Here is a 14,459-nt window from a genome sequence, read left to right as displayed (position 1 = left end):
TTTTCACAGGTGGCTCTCCTAGGTGACCCAGGCCTTTTAATGCTTCCTCAGAAGGCCTGAAAACTGTCTAGCTTTTTTGTTTTGTTTTGAAAATTAGTAGTAGGGAAGGGAAGTTTGGGGGCAGAAGTTGGAAAAATGAGGGCCTGAGAAATAAAGATAAGAGGGTGCACCCTTCCCCCAGGAGACAAAGGAAGAGGAGGATGGAGGAGAGGAAACAGGCCCCAGCCAGTGCGAGGGTGGACCAGGACAGTCCCAACCCCACTCTTCCAACCCATCCCCCCAAAGGCTGGCACGGCCACGCCCTCAGTGCCCCAAGCTGCTGCCTTGTGGTGACTCACTTCCTCTGTTTGGGCTGCTGAGGTGTCCCAAGGCAGAGGACAGGCCAGAGTTTAGGTACTGAGGGAGGCCCCTGCGATGGAGCAACACAGGGAGCCCAGCAGGGGAAGGTCTTTGCAGGTCAGGGTGAGCTGCACTGCACAGAACCCGGCCTGCCTGAAAGAAGAGATGCAGGTGCCAGGAGGCCCAGGAAGAAAGAACACGTCTCCTAACAAGAGGTAAAATAGGGGCCCGTGCTGTGACACAGTGGGTTGGGCCACCACTTACCACGCCTGCATCCCATGCCAGAGCGCCGGCTTGAATCCCGGTGGCTCTGCTTCTGACCCAGCTTCCTGCTGATGTGCCTGGGAGGCAGCGGAAGATGGCCCAGGTATACCTGGGTCCCTGCCACCTGTGTGGGAGACCCAGGTGGAATTCTAGGCTCTTGGTTTAGGCCTGGCCCAGCCCCAGCTATTGTTGCCACTTGGGAACTGAACCAACAGATGGAAGATTTCTCTCTTGGTCTCTCTCCTTCCTTCTCTGTGTGTGTGTGTGTGTGTGTGTGTATGTGTGTTCCCCTCCCCGTCTGTTGAGCTGCCTTTCAAATAAATAAATAAATGTTTATTTAAAGAAGAGGTAAAATAGAAGGAATTTCTATGTACTCTGAAGTCTGCAATGCAAAGCATTTGCAGAAAAGTAATATGAGGGGGCCGGCGCTATGGTACAGCAGGTTAAAGCCCTGGCCCGCAGTGCTGGCATCCCATTTGGGCTCTGGTTCATGGCCCAGCTGCTTCTCTTCCAATCCAGCTCCCTGTTAATGCTCCTGGGAAAGCAGCGGAGGATGGCCCAAGTTCCTGGGCACCTGCACCCATGGGGGAGACCCGGAAGTAACTCCTGGCTACTGGCTTTGGATCAGCCCAGCTCCAGCATTTGTGGCCATTTGGGGAGTTAGCCAGTAAATGGAAGACTTCTCTTTCTGTCTCTACCTGTCTCTGTAACTCATGTCTTTCAAATAAATACATAATCTTTAAAAAAAAAAAAAAAAAGAAAGAAAGAAATGTAATATGAGGTTGAGTGTTGAAGACCTGTCCGTGAGTCGACAGCCGAGGCGCCATCTATTGGGGTTTTTCCCCTGTGTTCCACTAAGAGAGATCTTCAGTCAACCTGCCGTCACCGAGTGACAAAGAAAACGCCAAGGAAAGGTTAGGAAGCCTGGATTCTGGTTCCAAGTCTTTGGCCTGGCACCTTCCTTGAGTCGGTAATGAAAGGGTGACAGATAAGATCATCTCAGATTTCCTCCAACTCTCAAATTATAGAGCAGGGAGGTGGAAGGTGATTAGCAAATCTGAAAACAACCACAGTCGCCCTGGAACTGAACAAAGCAAAACCCAGAGATAAAAGGCCCGAGAGTCCATCCAGGTGTCAGTGGAACAATTGTGAATGCCTCGCACACACAAGCACTCCTCACACCCAGGCTGCGAGCGCGTCGCTTCTGCCAGGTGACTGGGCTTCTGCCCACGACTCCAGGTTCGGAGTTCAGCCATGTAGGTAGACCAGCAGTCCCTCGGAGAGGCTCAGGCTGGACCAACAAGAACCCTGACCCTCCCTTCATTTCCTCCTAAGCCAGCTCCGCACACATAGCCAGAAGAGACCCTGAAGGGTTCAGAAAGCCCAGGGCACGGGGACCTGGGCCAGGCAGCTGCTGAACTTTGGTGACCCAGCCTAACTGGTGAAGAGTGCCCTGCGCGTGTCCACAGCTCCGCCACCCCTGCAGCCCGGAGCAGATAAACACTGAGGCTGACGCTGCCCTCTCGTCAAGTCCACCCAGGAACCCAATGTCCTCGGAAGGATGCACTTCGCAACAAGTGGATCCAGAGAGCCCCTTTGGATCTGGGAATGTAGCCAAGGCCTCAAGTGCCCACTAGAGGGCTCGAGAGGTTCAGGGGCTGCTGATGCCCTCTTGTGGCCAGATCGGGGATTGGCAAGGAAGAGCCAAGACTGGACAATAAAAGTTACCATTAAAAATAACATTGCAACCATGTTTAAGTTAAATATCAGTTAACCTCTGGATATATTTTTATTTCAGAACATTTTGATTCTGTGTCCAACACTCTCCTAAATGCCTTGTATGTATTAATGTAATTCTCTCAAAAACCTATAACATAAATAGTGTTTTCATCTCTGTGGTTTTTAGTTACTTATTTATTTGGAATTCAGAGTGACAGAGAGACAGAGAGACAGAGAGAGAGAGAGAGAGATTTTTCCATCTGTTAGTTCACTCTCCAAATGGCCATAACAGCCAGCCTGGGCCAGGTTGAAGCCCGGATCCAGGAATCCCATCCCAGTCTGTCACTCGGGGTCCATGCACTTGGGTCATCTTCTGCTGCTTTTCTAGGCACATTAGCAGAAAGCTGAATCAAAAGCAGAGCAGCCGGGACTTGAGCCAGCACTCCCAAATGGAACGCAACATAGGCCCCCTATCATCTCTTCTGACAATGACAAAATTGAGCACCGAAAGGTCAAGGCGCTTGCCCAGTGTCACACAGAAAGCTGGGATTCTGGCTCTAAGAATTCTGCTCTAGAACCCTTGCTTTTAGCCACCATGCTGAGACTGAGTCCCGTGTGTGTGTGTGTGTTGCCAGGTAAAACACAGGATGCATTTAGGTTATGATTTCAGATAAATAAGAAATCGTTTGTTAGCATAAATACATTCTGTGAAGTATTTGGGTTATACTTTTTTTTTGTTTGTTTGTTTGTTTGTTTTTTGTTTTTTGACAGGCAGAGTGGACAGTGAGAGAGAGAGACAGAGAGAAAGGTCTTCCTTTGCCGTTGGTTCACCCTCCAATGGCCGCCGCGGCTGGCGCGCTGCGGCCGGCGCACCGCGCTGATCCGATGGCAGGAGCCAGGAGCCAGGTGCTTCTCCTGGTCTCCCATGGGGTGCAGGGCCCAAGCACCTGGGCCATCCTCCACTGCACTCCCTGGCCACAGCAGAGGGCTGGCCTGGAAGAGGGGCAACGGGGACAGAATCTGGCGCCCCGACCGGGACTAGAAGGTATTTGGGTTATACTTATACCAACATTGTTTTCATTGTTTCTCTGAAATTCTCGTTTAACTGGTGTCCTGCATTTTTATTTACTTAATTGAACACCCCTAGTTTACAAGGCATTTTCTCTACCATCACACACATCACCTCACTTTTTTTTTTTTTTTTGACAGGTAGAGTTATAGACAGAGAGAGACAGAGACAAAGGTCTTCCTTCCATTGGTTCACTCTCTAAATGGCTGCTACAGTCAGCGCTGTGCTGATCCGAAGCCAGGAGCCAGGTGCTTCTTCCTGGTCTCCTGTGCGGGTGCAGGGTCCAAGCTCTTGGGCCATCCTCCACTGCACTCCTGGGACACAACAGAGAGCTAGACTGGAAGAAGAGCAACCAGGACTAGAACCCGGTGCCCATATGGGATGCCGGCACTGCAGGCGGAGGATTAACCAAGTGAGCCCATGGTGCCGGCCCCACATTACCTCACTTAATCCTCCCAGGCGATCAACCCTCAGATGCCCCAGCAGGTCCCCCGTCTCACCTCACCCAGTATTCCCATTGAGAGAGCTGAGATGACCAACTAAGGTCACAGAGCAGAGCTGCAGACCTGTCCTGCGTTCGGCAATTCAAAGACTGGTGCGTGTTTTCTGCTTTAACGGGACAGAAAAGTGGGGTGTGGTGATCACTCCCACAGGTGTCTTTCTTCTGGGTGGCACCTCAGGGGGAGGTTGGAGTAAAAGCCTGGGTTGGGGGAGTGATGGGGAGTGGGCCAGCTCTGGAGCGTCTGTGCCCAGCCCCCATGGGATGCCCTCTCCAGGGAGACAAGAGGCTGCATCCAGACCCTAGGGAGCCGGCTGCGAGGTCTGAGCAGCAGCAGCTCAGGGCCCCAGGCGGGCGGCTCCCCAGAACTGTTCACCTGCCGCTCCGCACGCTCACAGCTGTTGCCCAGCTGCTGGGGTTGCATCACCCACAGCTACAGCAGCCAGGGAGCCCTGGCAGCCAAAAGGCTGCAGAAGGAGTGGAGGAAACCGGGGCCCAGGGAGCCTCCCCCTTCTCGGGGTTGCCTCTTGGGAGCATGGTGCGCCCATCCTCCGGGAACACCCTCTGCATTTTTTTCTCTTGACTGGCTGCTCTGTTCCCACCCCCAAATACCTGTGCCTTCCTTCGCCACAGACACAAACAGTGCCTTCACCCTCCCCACCCGGCTGGCTGGCTGGTTCTAAAAAGGCAAGGGAGTTTCTGGGCTGGGACCCCCTCTGGGGTGCAGGCTGGGGTGCCCTGCTAGTATGTGCCCCAACAGGTTTTTCTCTATCAACCTTGAAATCCAGCCCGGCCCGGAGCCTGTCTGACCTGCCCCCTTAGGCAGCTGGAGTCAGAGGCAGAGCCAGGCCAGAAACTGGACAGGAACGAGGCTTCTGTGGTCCCACCTGGCCCCACAGGGAGACAGCACTGCACAAAGGCGCCTCTGTGTGACTGAGCTGCTGAGAGGCTGAGCCCAGCTGAGCCCGGTGCCTGGGAGGTTAGATGCGAGCAGAGAGGTGTTTGCATGAAGGAGACCTGGTACAGCCTGGTCTTCTCCCACGTGTGGGAGGGGCCAGAGCCCCAGACAACAGCTGCTCTGCCCTGCAAGGAGGTCATCTGACCAGCTGCCCACGCCCCCTCACCTCTCCCAGGCCACACGGGAGCTGCCACCCGGCCACTACACCAACACCGCCTCACCCCTCGCACCTCTGGGTAAGTGCTGGGCCGGGGCCTGCATGCTGGGGTGGGGGCCGGGGAGGAATGAGCCTTCCTTTTCCAACAAGAGAGTGCCTGCTGTCTTGAACAGGCACCTGTGTCCCAACAACAACACTTTCGCCAGCTTGGAGATTGCACCTGCTCACCTAACCATTCCAGCTCGAGACCCCAGAGTAGAAGGCAGACAAGCTGACAGGTGCTGGCCTTGCTTCTAGGCCTGGGCAGCAGGTGGTGGGAGGTGCTTTTATTTATTTATTTATTTTAGATTTGTTTTATTTATTTGAAAAAAGCTGAGTTACAAGGAGAAATAGGGGGAGAGAGAGAGAGATCTTCAATCCGTTGGTTCACTTCCCAAATGGCCACAACAGCCCGGGCTGGGTCAGGTTGAATTCAGGAGCCGGGAGCTTCCTCCAGGTCTCCCACATGGGTAGCAGGGGCCCACACACCTGAGCCATCTCTCACTGTTTTCTCAGGCCATCAGCAGGGAGCTGGATCAGAAGAGGAGCAGCTGGGACTCTAACCAGTGCCCAGGTGTCGCAGGTGGTGGCTTTATCTGCTACTCCATAGCACCAGCCCCAGGGAGGTGCCGCTAGGAGCTGCCTCTCACCCCATTGTACCCCACTGTACTTGATCCTTTCACTTCACCTCAATACCTCTGTGCTCCTCCAGGAGGACCCAGCCAGGCCAGGAAGGGAGGGCGTCCACCTCACCCAGGGCTGAAGAGCCTTGGGACAGCCCCAGGGTGCCCAGGGTTGGCTGGGCCTGATCCTGACACCTCCCACGAGGGTCCCTGCTTCCCACAGGGATGTTGGGACCCATGTCCCCTCCTCTCCTGCTCCAGCTCTGGCTCCTGAACCTGTTAACTAAGTGGGTTGAGTTCTTTATTCCTGCCAGCAGGGGCAGGAACAGGCAGGGTCTGAGGTCCTGAAGCCACCCCAGTGGAGAGGCTGGGACATCCTGCTCAGTTGCTCCCCTTTGCTTCCCCAGGCTAGCCCGCAGCACCATGTCTGCGAGCAGCGGGAAGCCGGCGCCAACCCTGACCCAGGAGATCCTCAGCCACCTGGGCCTTGCCAGCAAGGTAGGGGCTGTTGGGATTTGAGGGACCATTTTCAATGTACATGCTGGGGGCTGTGAGGTGCGGGTGGGCAGATAGGCAGATGGAGAGCAGGCCTGAGGCTGTGCCAAGGGCCTGGCTGGGGCGTGAGGAGGGGTTCGCACAGACCGGGATGTCCCCGTCGCCCTGCGCCCCCACAGACTGCGGCGTGGGGCACCCTGGGCGTCCTCAGGACCTTCCTGAGCTTCAGCGTGGACAAGGACGTGCAGCGGCTGCTGAGGGCCATCGCAGGCCAAGGTGAGCCCCGCCCCTCTGCCCTTGGGGAACCGGCCAATGGGAGGAGCTAGCAGCGTGGGGAATGCTTGTAAGGTGTCAGGACCGCGGTGGGTGTGTGCTCCCCACCTCCACAGCGCCCGGTGAGTAATGAGTAAGACTTCACATCCACGTTCCAGGTCCGGAAACCAGGGCTCAGCGAGGTTTGGAGGCCCGCCCAAGGTCACACAGCTCACGCCCTCAGTCAGCCAACCCCAAGAAGTCATTTCACACCAGGCCGCCGTGGCTTAACCCTGGGCCAGCTTTGCGTGCTGTTTTGGTGTTTTGGTTGCATCTTTTCCCAAGATGGAAAGGAGGCGTGCTGATCCTCTCCTCCTGAGCTCTCCCCTACGCCCCGCAGTCTTCTGCCGGGAGTTGGGGCTTCCAGCACTGTACAGACCTTGAGTACAGCCCCGCCCTTCTCTCCGATTAGGGGTGGACCACGGCGCCATTGTGGAAGTGCTGACCAATCGGAGCAGAGAGCAGAGGCAGCTCATCTCCAGAACCTTCCAGGAGCGCACCCAGCAGGTGAGATGCCCCGACTTCCTAGGCGCAGAGGGCTGCAGGACAGCCACAGCAGCTGAGGCCAGCCTCTGCCTCCCGGATCACAGGGCTGGGGCTTCCGGCCTGAGCTGGAACAGCCAATGTTCTCCCGGCCTGCCATGCGGCTGGGGCCTCTCCTGTGGGGAGTGTCTATTGCAGGAGCTGCTGAAGTCCCTGCAGGCGGCACTCTGCGGTGACCTGGAGAGGATCGTGGTGGCTCTGCTGCAGCCTGCAGCCCAGCTGGACGCCCAGGAGTTGAGGACAGCCTTGAAGGTGGTGGGGGGAGGACACCTGCTGGAGGGGGTGCTGAGGGCTGAGGACGCCCCTGAGGGAGGAACAGGGCTTGACTGCCTCCTTGCCTTTGACGGCTCCAGAGGGTGGTCTTGGCAGAGGCTTCCTCGAGCCAGCCCACAGGGACCCTTAGATGGAGCAGAGGCCAGCTCTGTCTGCCACCCTGATGACACATGTGGCCTGGTCTCAGAGCAGCCTCCCAATTTCTTATAGGCCTCAGGTTCTGCTAAGGAGGTGGCCACGGAAATTCTCGCCACCCGAGCCCCAGCCCGACTGCAGGAATGCCTGGCGGTTTACAAACGTGGTGAGAATATGGCGGGGTGGGGGCCCCCAGGAGCTGGAGAAGGATCCGTCCTAGAACACCTCCGTCCCCTCTGCTCCCGACAAGCCACCTGGGAACCTGGCTGTTCTGTTCCCTGGGGCTCTCCCTCCTCCACCAGTGCTTCAGTTTCCCCAGGGGAGAGGGCCAGATGTGATTATTAAAGAAAAACAATGACTAACCCTGTTGTCTGGGGCTCCGGGGCAGATTGCAAAGTCATAACCACATTAGGCGCCTTGACAGTCCCAAGGTGCCCATGTCACCTTCTCAGCCCCTTGCTGTCTCTGCCATCGCCCCACAGGCTAAGCTGACTGCAGCGCTGGCAGCCGGGGGGCAGGGCGAAGCTCCCTGTAAGTGCTGGTGTCGCCCCTGTGGGCCGGGCCGTCGCATCCCTCAGCCCTGATCTGGGACCAGGTCTCCCAGCCTCATCTCACCCCTCCCCGCCCCTCTGTCTTTGATGTTGAAATCTCAGCCTGTGTTCTTAATCCCTCTCCTCCCTTCCTCCCTGTTTTTGAAGATTCATTTATTTGAAAGGCATAGTTACAGAGAGAGAGAGATAGTTACAGAGAGAGAGAGCGAGAGAGCGAGCTTCTACCCTCTGGTTCACCTCCCGAACGGCTGGGCTAGGCCAGGCCGAACTGAGGAGGCTGGACCTCCATCTGGGTCTCCCACAGGGTGCACAGCTTTCCCAGGTGCATTAGCAGGGAGCTGGATCAGAAGCAGAGCGGCTGGGACTCTACCTGACACTCTTGTGGTGTTGCAGGGGGCACCGTAACCCCCCACTGCACCACACCAACTCTCCCTGTCCTTCCCTCCTTCCCATCCCACCTGTCACACACTCTCCCTCCCCTCCAACCCGACCTCATCATCTGGGTCTGGGCCCCCTTTACACTGCAAGGATGCCTCCTGCCTGGCAGGAGTGCTTGGAATGAGGCCACGCCTACCTCCCTGCTTAGAGGGGCTTTCAGGGTTGCCAGGACGGTGCTTGGGAAACCAGCGCTTCCAGCAAGCTCTGGAGCAGGGCGGGGTGGGCTGCCCTGGGGTGCGCTACACTAGCAAAAACCAGGACCCCTCCCAGACTTCCAGGTGGAGGCAGAGGAGGACATCAAGTCGGAGACCAGCGGCACATTGCGGGACCTGCTGCTGGCCCTGGCCAAGGTGAGGCGGTCTGGTCTGCAAGGGACAGGCAGACCAGGAGTCGCATAGTGAGTGACAGCCGGGCTTTAGGGGAGCGCAGGCTTAGGCTTGCCGGGCTGCAGGGGGAAAGCTGCCCTTCAAGAAAGCCTCCTGAAGAGAGTCTCTTCTCCCAGGGGGGCCGTGAGAGCTACTCTGGAGTCATTGACTACAACCTGGCAGAACAGGACGCCCAGGTGAGCTAGGGCTTAGGAGTTGGCACAGCCACAAGCAGGTGCTTGGGTGCACAGCGGGCTAGGCTGCTGCTTGGGAGGCCCCCGATCCCCGTCCCCCACCCCCATTGGAGGGCTGGTTCAAGTCTCCCCATCCCTACCCTGGCAGCTCCACTTCTGATCCACCTTCCAGTTAATGCACCAGGGAAGCAACAAATGATGGTTCATGATGTGCTTGGGTCTCTGCCACCCACGTGGAAGACACAGATGGAGTTACAGCCTCCTGGTTTCAGACCAGGTTTTTGCAGGCATTTGGAAAGTGAAGCAGGGGGTGCAAGTTTTAAGATTTTATTTTGGGGGGCCAGTGTTGTGGTATAGCAGGTAAAACTGCTGCTTTCGATGCCAGCATCCCATGTGGGTACTGGTTTGTGTCCTGGCTGCTCCACTTCTGATCTGGCTCCCTGCTAATGTGCCTGAAAAAGCAGCAGAGGATGGCTCAAGTGCTTGGGCTCCTGCACCCACGTGGGAGACCTGGAAGAAGCGCTCCTGGCTCCTGGCTTTGGCCTGGCCTAAATGTGCTATATCTATTTATTTGAAAGGCAGTGTTACAGAGAGGAGATATGGAGAGAGGAAGAGAAAGAAAACCTTCCACCTGCTGGTTCTCTCCCCAGATGGCTACAATGGCCAGGACTGGGCCAGGCCAAAGCCAGAAGTCTGGAGCTTCCTCTGCTGCCTTCCCAGGCACATTAGCAGGGAGCTGGATTGGAAGTGAAGCAGCCGGGACTGGAACCAGCGCCCATATGACATGCCAGAGTCGCAGGCAGATCCTTTTTTTTTTTTTTTTTTTTTTCTGCAAGCAGAGTCTTAACCTGCTACGCCATACCAGTCCTAATATCTCTCTGTCACTCCGCCTTTCAAATTAAAAAAAAAAAATTTAAAGATTTTATTTATTTGAGATTCAGAGTTACAGAGAGAGAGAGAGAGAGAGAGAGAGAGAGAATCTTCCATCCACTGCTTCACTCCCCAAATGGTTGCAACGATTGGAGCTTGGCCAATCAGAAGCCTGCATCTCCCATACTGGTGCAGGGGCCCAAGCACTTGGGCCATCTTCCACTGCTTTCCCAGGCTATTGCAGAGAGCTGGATTGGAAGAGGAGTATCCGAGATATAAACCTGCACCTATATGGGATGCCGGCAACACCAGCAGAGGCTTAGCCTTCAATACCACAGCACCAATCCCAAAAAGGTTTTCTTTCTTTCTTTCTTTCTTTCTTTCTTTCTTTCTTTCTTTCTTTCTTTCTTTCTTTCTTTCTTTCTTTCTTTCTTCCTTTCTTTCTTTTTTGACAGGCAGAGTTAGTGAGAGAGAAAGAGACAGAGAGAAAGGTCTTCCTTTTCCATTGGTTTACCCCCCAAGTGGCCGCTACGGCTGGCGCGCTGCGGTCACGCCAAAAAGCTTTTCAAAAAAAGAAAAAAGACACAAGCCTCTACCACGTCTTGGGGCCTGTGACCTGTGTGCTCATTCCTCCTGCAACCCTGCTGCCCTTGGGGACGTGATGAGTGGCAGGCGCTGGCTCTGTCACAGCACAGGCCTCTTCACTAGCCGGCCTCCGAGCTCATCAGAGAAGCTCCCTCAGGGGCACTGGGGTGGGGAAGCCACCCGCGGGTTATTTAGTTCCCTGGGGACTGGGGACTGGGGACTGGGATTTTTCCAGATCCTGGAGTATATGGGCAGGGCCTGGTAGCCTTGTTTCTTTACTTTTTTATTTTATTCATTTTTCAAAAAATTATTCATTTATGTATTTGAAAGGCAGAGTGACACAGAGAGAGAGAGATCTTGCATCTGCTGGTTTGCTCCCCAGATGCCCCCAACAGCCAAGGCAAGGCCAGGCCAAAGCCAGGAGCTGAATTCCACTGGGGTCTCCTACAGGGTGGCAGGGCCTGAAGCCCCTGAGCCGCCATCTGCTGCCTCCCAGGGTGTTCATTAGCGGGAAGCTGGATCTGAAGCAGAAACGGGGACTGTAACATGGGCGCTCTGATTTGGGATGCGGCTTAGCCTGCCGTGCCACAACACCTACCCTTCTTTCTCTTTTTAAAGCATAAATAAAACCAACTAATTTACTGGTTACAATAACCTTGTCCACCCTTCATCCCATTTGGATCATCATGGCGATAGATTCTGGGAACATTGTAACTGGGGCTCCCTGGGTCCCAGTGTGGCTGATTCACCCCCCACACTTCCTCCTTTCCACCAGGCCTTACAGCAGGACCAAGGACCCCACAGCGAGGGGACATGGGTCCGAATCTTCACCCAGAGAAACCCCGAGCACCTCATTCGAGGTACGCACAGCCTCTGTCCCCCTGGTTGTATTGAGGGCGACTCCACAGCAGGTTGTGGGGAGGGCCCCTCCGGGTCTGTGCTCCTCACCCTGTCCCTGCTGCAGTGTTTGAACAGTACCACCAAGGCACCGGGCAGGGGCTGGAGGATGCTGTCCGGAGCCGTTTCCATGGAGACACCCAGGTGGCCCTGCTCAGCCTCGGTAGGCACCTGCTCTGGGAATGCGGGGATATCTGGGGGGGGGGGGGGGGGAGCTACTCCCTGCCTGTGACCCTCGGTCCCCCGCTGTGTGCTTCCAGCCTCGGTGGTCAGGAACACACCACTCTACTTTGCTGAGAAACTTCATCAAGCCCTCCAGGTGAGAGGGGCGCCCCTTTTCCCTCTCTTTGGGACAAGATCTGAGGACAGACACATTGTCAGGTTGTTGTTAATGTAAAAAAAAAAAAATCTCATTTTTCCCTAAACTTATGAACAGTCTTGCTGAGGGTAGAGAACTCAGTTGGACCCCTAAGTGCACTAAAGCGAAAGCTTTGGCTTCATTAAGGCCTAGCTGGCCACGTATAGGTAAGAATTTGCTCTGGAAGGCAGGGCTTTGTCTAGTTGCTGTTGTCTATGGCGAGGCTGATGGCACCAGCAAGAATAACAAGAGCCAGCATTACTAAGGTGCTCATTGTGTGCTAGGGTTACACACATTTCAATTAATCCTCCCGTGAAAAATCTGGGACACAGAGGTACACTGCCTAACCCAAGGTCACACAGCTAGTACAATGCCCCTGCTAAACTTTATGATTCAGAACACTGCCTGCCTTGGGTCAACTCCTTGTCAGCGGTCACATCAGTGCTCTCCACACTGGTCAGATTTTGTCCCTTGTTGTCCATACTCAAACTGGGGGCCTTGGCTTGAATAATTCCACCAACAGGACCTAGTCATTCTGCTTAGGTCTCCTGTTAGTAGGACTGGCCTCCAAAACCTATCAATAAAGAAAAAAAAAAAACCTACCAAGTTAAAGAAACTACTTGAAGAAGCAGGAAAAGATAAAAGTAGTTACCATTTTGGCCGATAGAATAGCTCTCTGCAGAGAAGTTGCGAAGCCATCGTGCCTTGTTAATGGTATCCACCTGCATTGTTCTACCATCCAGCCACACCCCTCGACTGTAGGTCATTATACTTTAAAAAATGTATTTATTTATTTGAAAGGCAGAGTTACAGAGAGGGAGGGAGAAAGAGATCCTCAGTCCACTGGTTCATTCTCCAAGTGGCTGCGACAGCCAGAGCTGTGCCAGGCTGAAACCAAGAGCCAGGAACTTCTTCTGGGTCTCCCACATGGGGGCAGGAGCCCAAGGACTTGGGCCACCCTCTGCTGCCTTCCCAGGCACATGAGTAAAGAGCTGGATTGGAAGTAGAACAGCCAGGACTCAAACCAGCACCCATAAGGGATGGAGGCCCTGCAGGCCGCAGCTTAACCTGCTATGCCCCAGCACCGGCCCTGCTGGTGGCCTTTATAGGCTGCAAGTCCTTCCTTCCTTCTTTCCCTCCTTTACTTACTTATTTTCATTTGGTTTAAAGGAAAAGAGACAGACAGATGAGAGAGATCTTCTAGCTGCTGGTTCACTTCTCAAATGCCTACAATAGCCAGGGTGGGGCCATCTCCATCTCCCCTGTGGGTGGCAGGGACCCAAGTACTAGAGCCATCACCTGCTGCCTCCCCGGGTGCGCACCAGCAGAAAGCTGGATGGGACACAGAGCAGACAGGACTCAAACCAAGGCACTCTGATCTGGGATGCCGGCGTCCCCAGGGGTGAACCAGGCACTGCGCCACAACGCCAGCCCTGGCAGCAAGTCTTTTCTAGTCTCCCTCATGTGTCTGTCTTTGGAGCCGTCCACCGCCCAGCAAGGGAGAAGCCAGGCTCTCGGGTAGGGGCCGGGAAAGGTGTGGGGAAGCAATACTGGAGCTGTCCCCACAGAGACCAATATTTCCTCCCGCATCACCTTCGGGGAAGCTGGGACTGCGACAAAGAAGCTTTTTGCCCAGAGATAATATCTGAGTATTCTTCCCTCTCTCCACGCCCACCTCCCCTTCACTCCCTGCGATGACCCTCAGAGGCCAGCGTGCTCCGTGAGAATCCCACTTTCTCACTGTCCTTACCCCCAGCCTGTTTCTTCTCTACTAGGAAGCCGAGCCCAATTATCAAGCCCTGACGCGCATCCTCATCTCTCGCAGTGAAACTGACCTTCTGAGTATCCGAGCCGAGTTCAAGAAGAAATTTGGGAAGTCCCTCTACTCTTCTCTCCAGGTGAAACTTGGCTAGTTCTTAACCTGGAGCCCAGGAGCCTCCCCCCTCACACCTCACATCTACCCACACTCCCTGTACAAAACTACGTGTTCTTGTCACGTAGGACTCACAAGTCGTTGGTTCACTTCATGCAGGACCCCAAACCCTGGGGAGGCTCTTTCCCACCCCGCTGAGTCACGGGCCGGGCCGTGGTGGTGGTGAACCTCGCTAACACTTGGCTCCCCTGCCCCCCCTCCCCCCGCCATAGGATGCAGTGAAGGGGGACTGCCGCCCGGCGCTGCTGGCCCTGTGCAGGGCTGAAGACATGTGAGAGCGCAGCCCCCACTCCACCCCACGCAGCCTTCAAGGATCTGAGAATCCCATGTGCGGAGAAGCCTGCGGGAGACCAGCTGGGCCCCCCACCCCCACCTGCCCAGGACCTCGGGATCCAGCTTCCTGCTGAGCGTGGAACTCCACCTTTCTTTTAAATCTCTTGATCTCTTTTATCTCAAAATGATGTCTAGCCTAGGTTTCCCCCCACCCCCCACTCGGTCTTAGGTGGGGGGCTGATGGGGGCTTTCAGGCAGTTTCTGCCTCTCTCATCTTTCTGGTATCCTGGCCAGAATGTCTCACTGGTTCTTGAATTCTTTTGGCAAATGTCACTGTTGTTTGTGTTCCCTGATTGAAGTCTGGGTGGAGCAGGACACGGGCCAGGAAGAGGCCCTGGCCATGGAGGCACCTTTGATGTGCGCTGGGCCATTCAACAGGAATCCTGTTTTAGCCCTGTGCTGTCCCCACCTCAGGCCTCCCCTCCCCTCTCATTATTCTCTCTTCCCCAGGAAACTACAGGCAAAATAATCGAGAAACGGGCACCAGAGCAAGTCAGGAATGGTCAGAGG

The 14,459-nt window shown here is 55.2% G+C and overlaps 1 protein-coding gene across 5 annotated transcripts; it reads left to right on the top strand.

The window, feature by feature from the left end:
* Positions 1–4,961: 4,961 nt before the first annotated feature.
* Positions 4,962–14,222, top strand: ANXA9 (annexin A9). Of its 5 annotated transcripts, none has more exons than XM_070077731.1 (14): positions 5,011–5,084; positions 5,561–5,627; positions 6,075–6,165; positions 6,342–6,438; positions 6,887–6,981; positions 7,156–7,269; positions 7,501–7,591; positions 8,685–8,764; positions 8,917–8,976; positions 11,204–11,288; positions 11,393–11,488; positions 11,586–11,644; positions 13,459–13,581; positions 13,829–14,222. In XM_070077731.1, exons 3-14 carry the CDS (start codon positions 6,091–6,093, stop codon positions 13,889–13,891), a joined length of 1,038 nt encoding a protein of 345 aa, XP_069933832.1. In that variant the 5' UTR covers positions 5,011–5,084; positions 5,561–5,627; positions 6,075–6,090; the 3' UTR covers positions 13,892–14,222. The 5 variants fall into 5 exon arrangements, with proteins under 5 accessions (XP_069933833.1, XP_069933832.1, XP_069933834.1 ...); XM_070077733.1 differs by having other exon boundaries at positions 5,029–5,084; positions 5,561–5,618; XM_070077732.1 differs by lacking the exon at positions 5,561–5,627 and having other exon boundaries at positions 4,962–5,084.
* Positions 14,223–14,459: the final 237 nt, after the last annotated feature.

Source organism: Oryctolagus cuniculus, chromosome 7, assembly GCF_964237555.1.
Source record: "Oryctolagus cuniculus chromosome 7, mOryCun1.1, whole genome shotgun sequence".
NCBI lineage: Eukaryota > Metazoa > Chordata > Mammalia > Lagomorpha > Leporidae > Oryctolagus > Oryctolagus cuniculus.
Note: the sequence above shows the minus strand (reverse complement) of the source record. Positions and strands in the feature narration are given on the sequence as shown.

Excerpts from the sequence above, each read along its gene's own strand:
- ANXA9 (XM_070077732.1), top strand. The coding sequence starts at position 6,091 with ATGTCTGCGAGCAGCGGGAAGCCGGCGCCAACCCTGACCCAGGAGATC. Across the intron at positions 6,439-6,886 it reads GAGGGCCATCGCAGGCCAAG|GGGTGGACCACGGCGCCATT; the intron begins GTGAGCCCCGCC and ends CTCTCCGATTAG. Across the intron at positions 7,592-8,684 it reads CCTGGCGGTTTACAAACGTG|ACTTCCAGGTGGAGGCAGAG; the intron begins GTGAGAATATGG and ends GACCCCTCCCAG.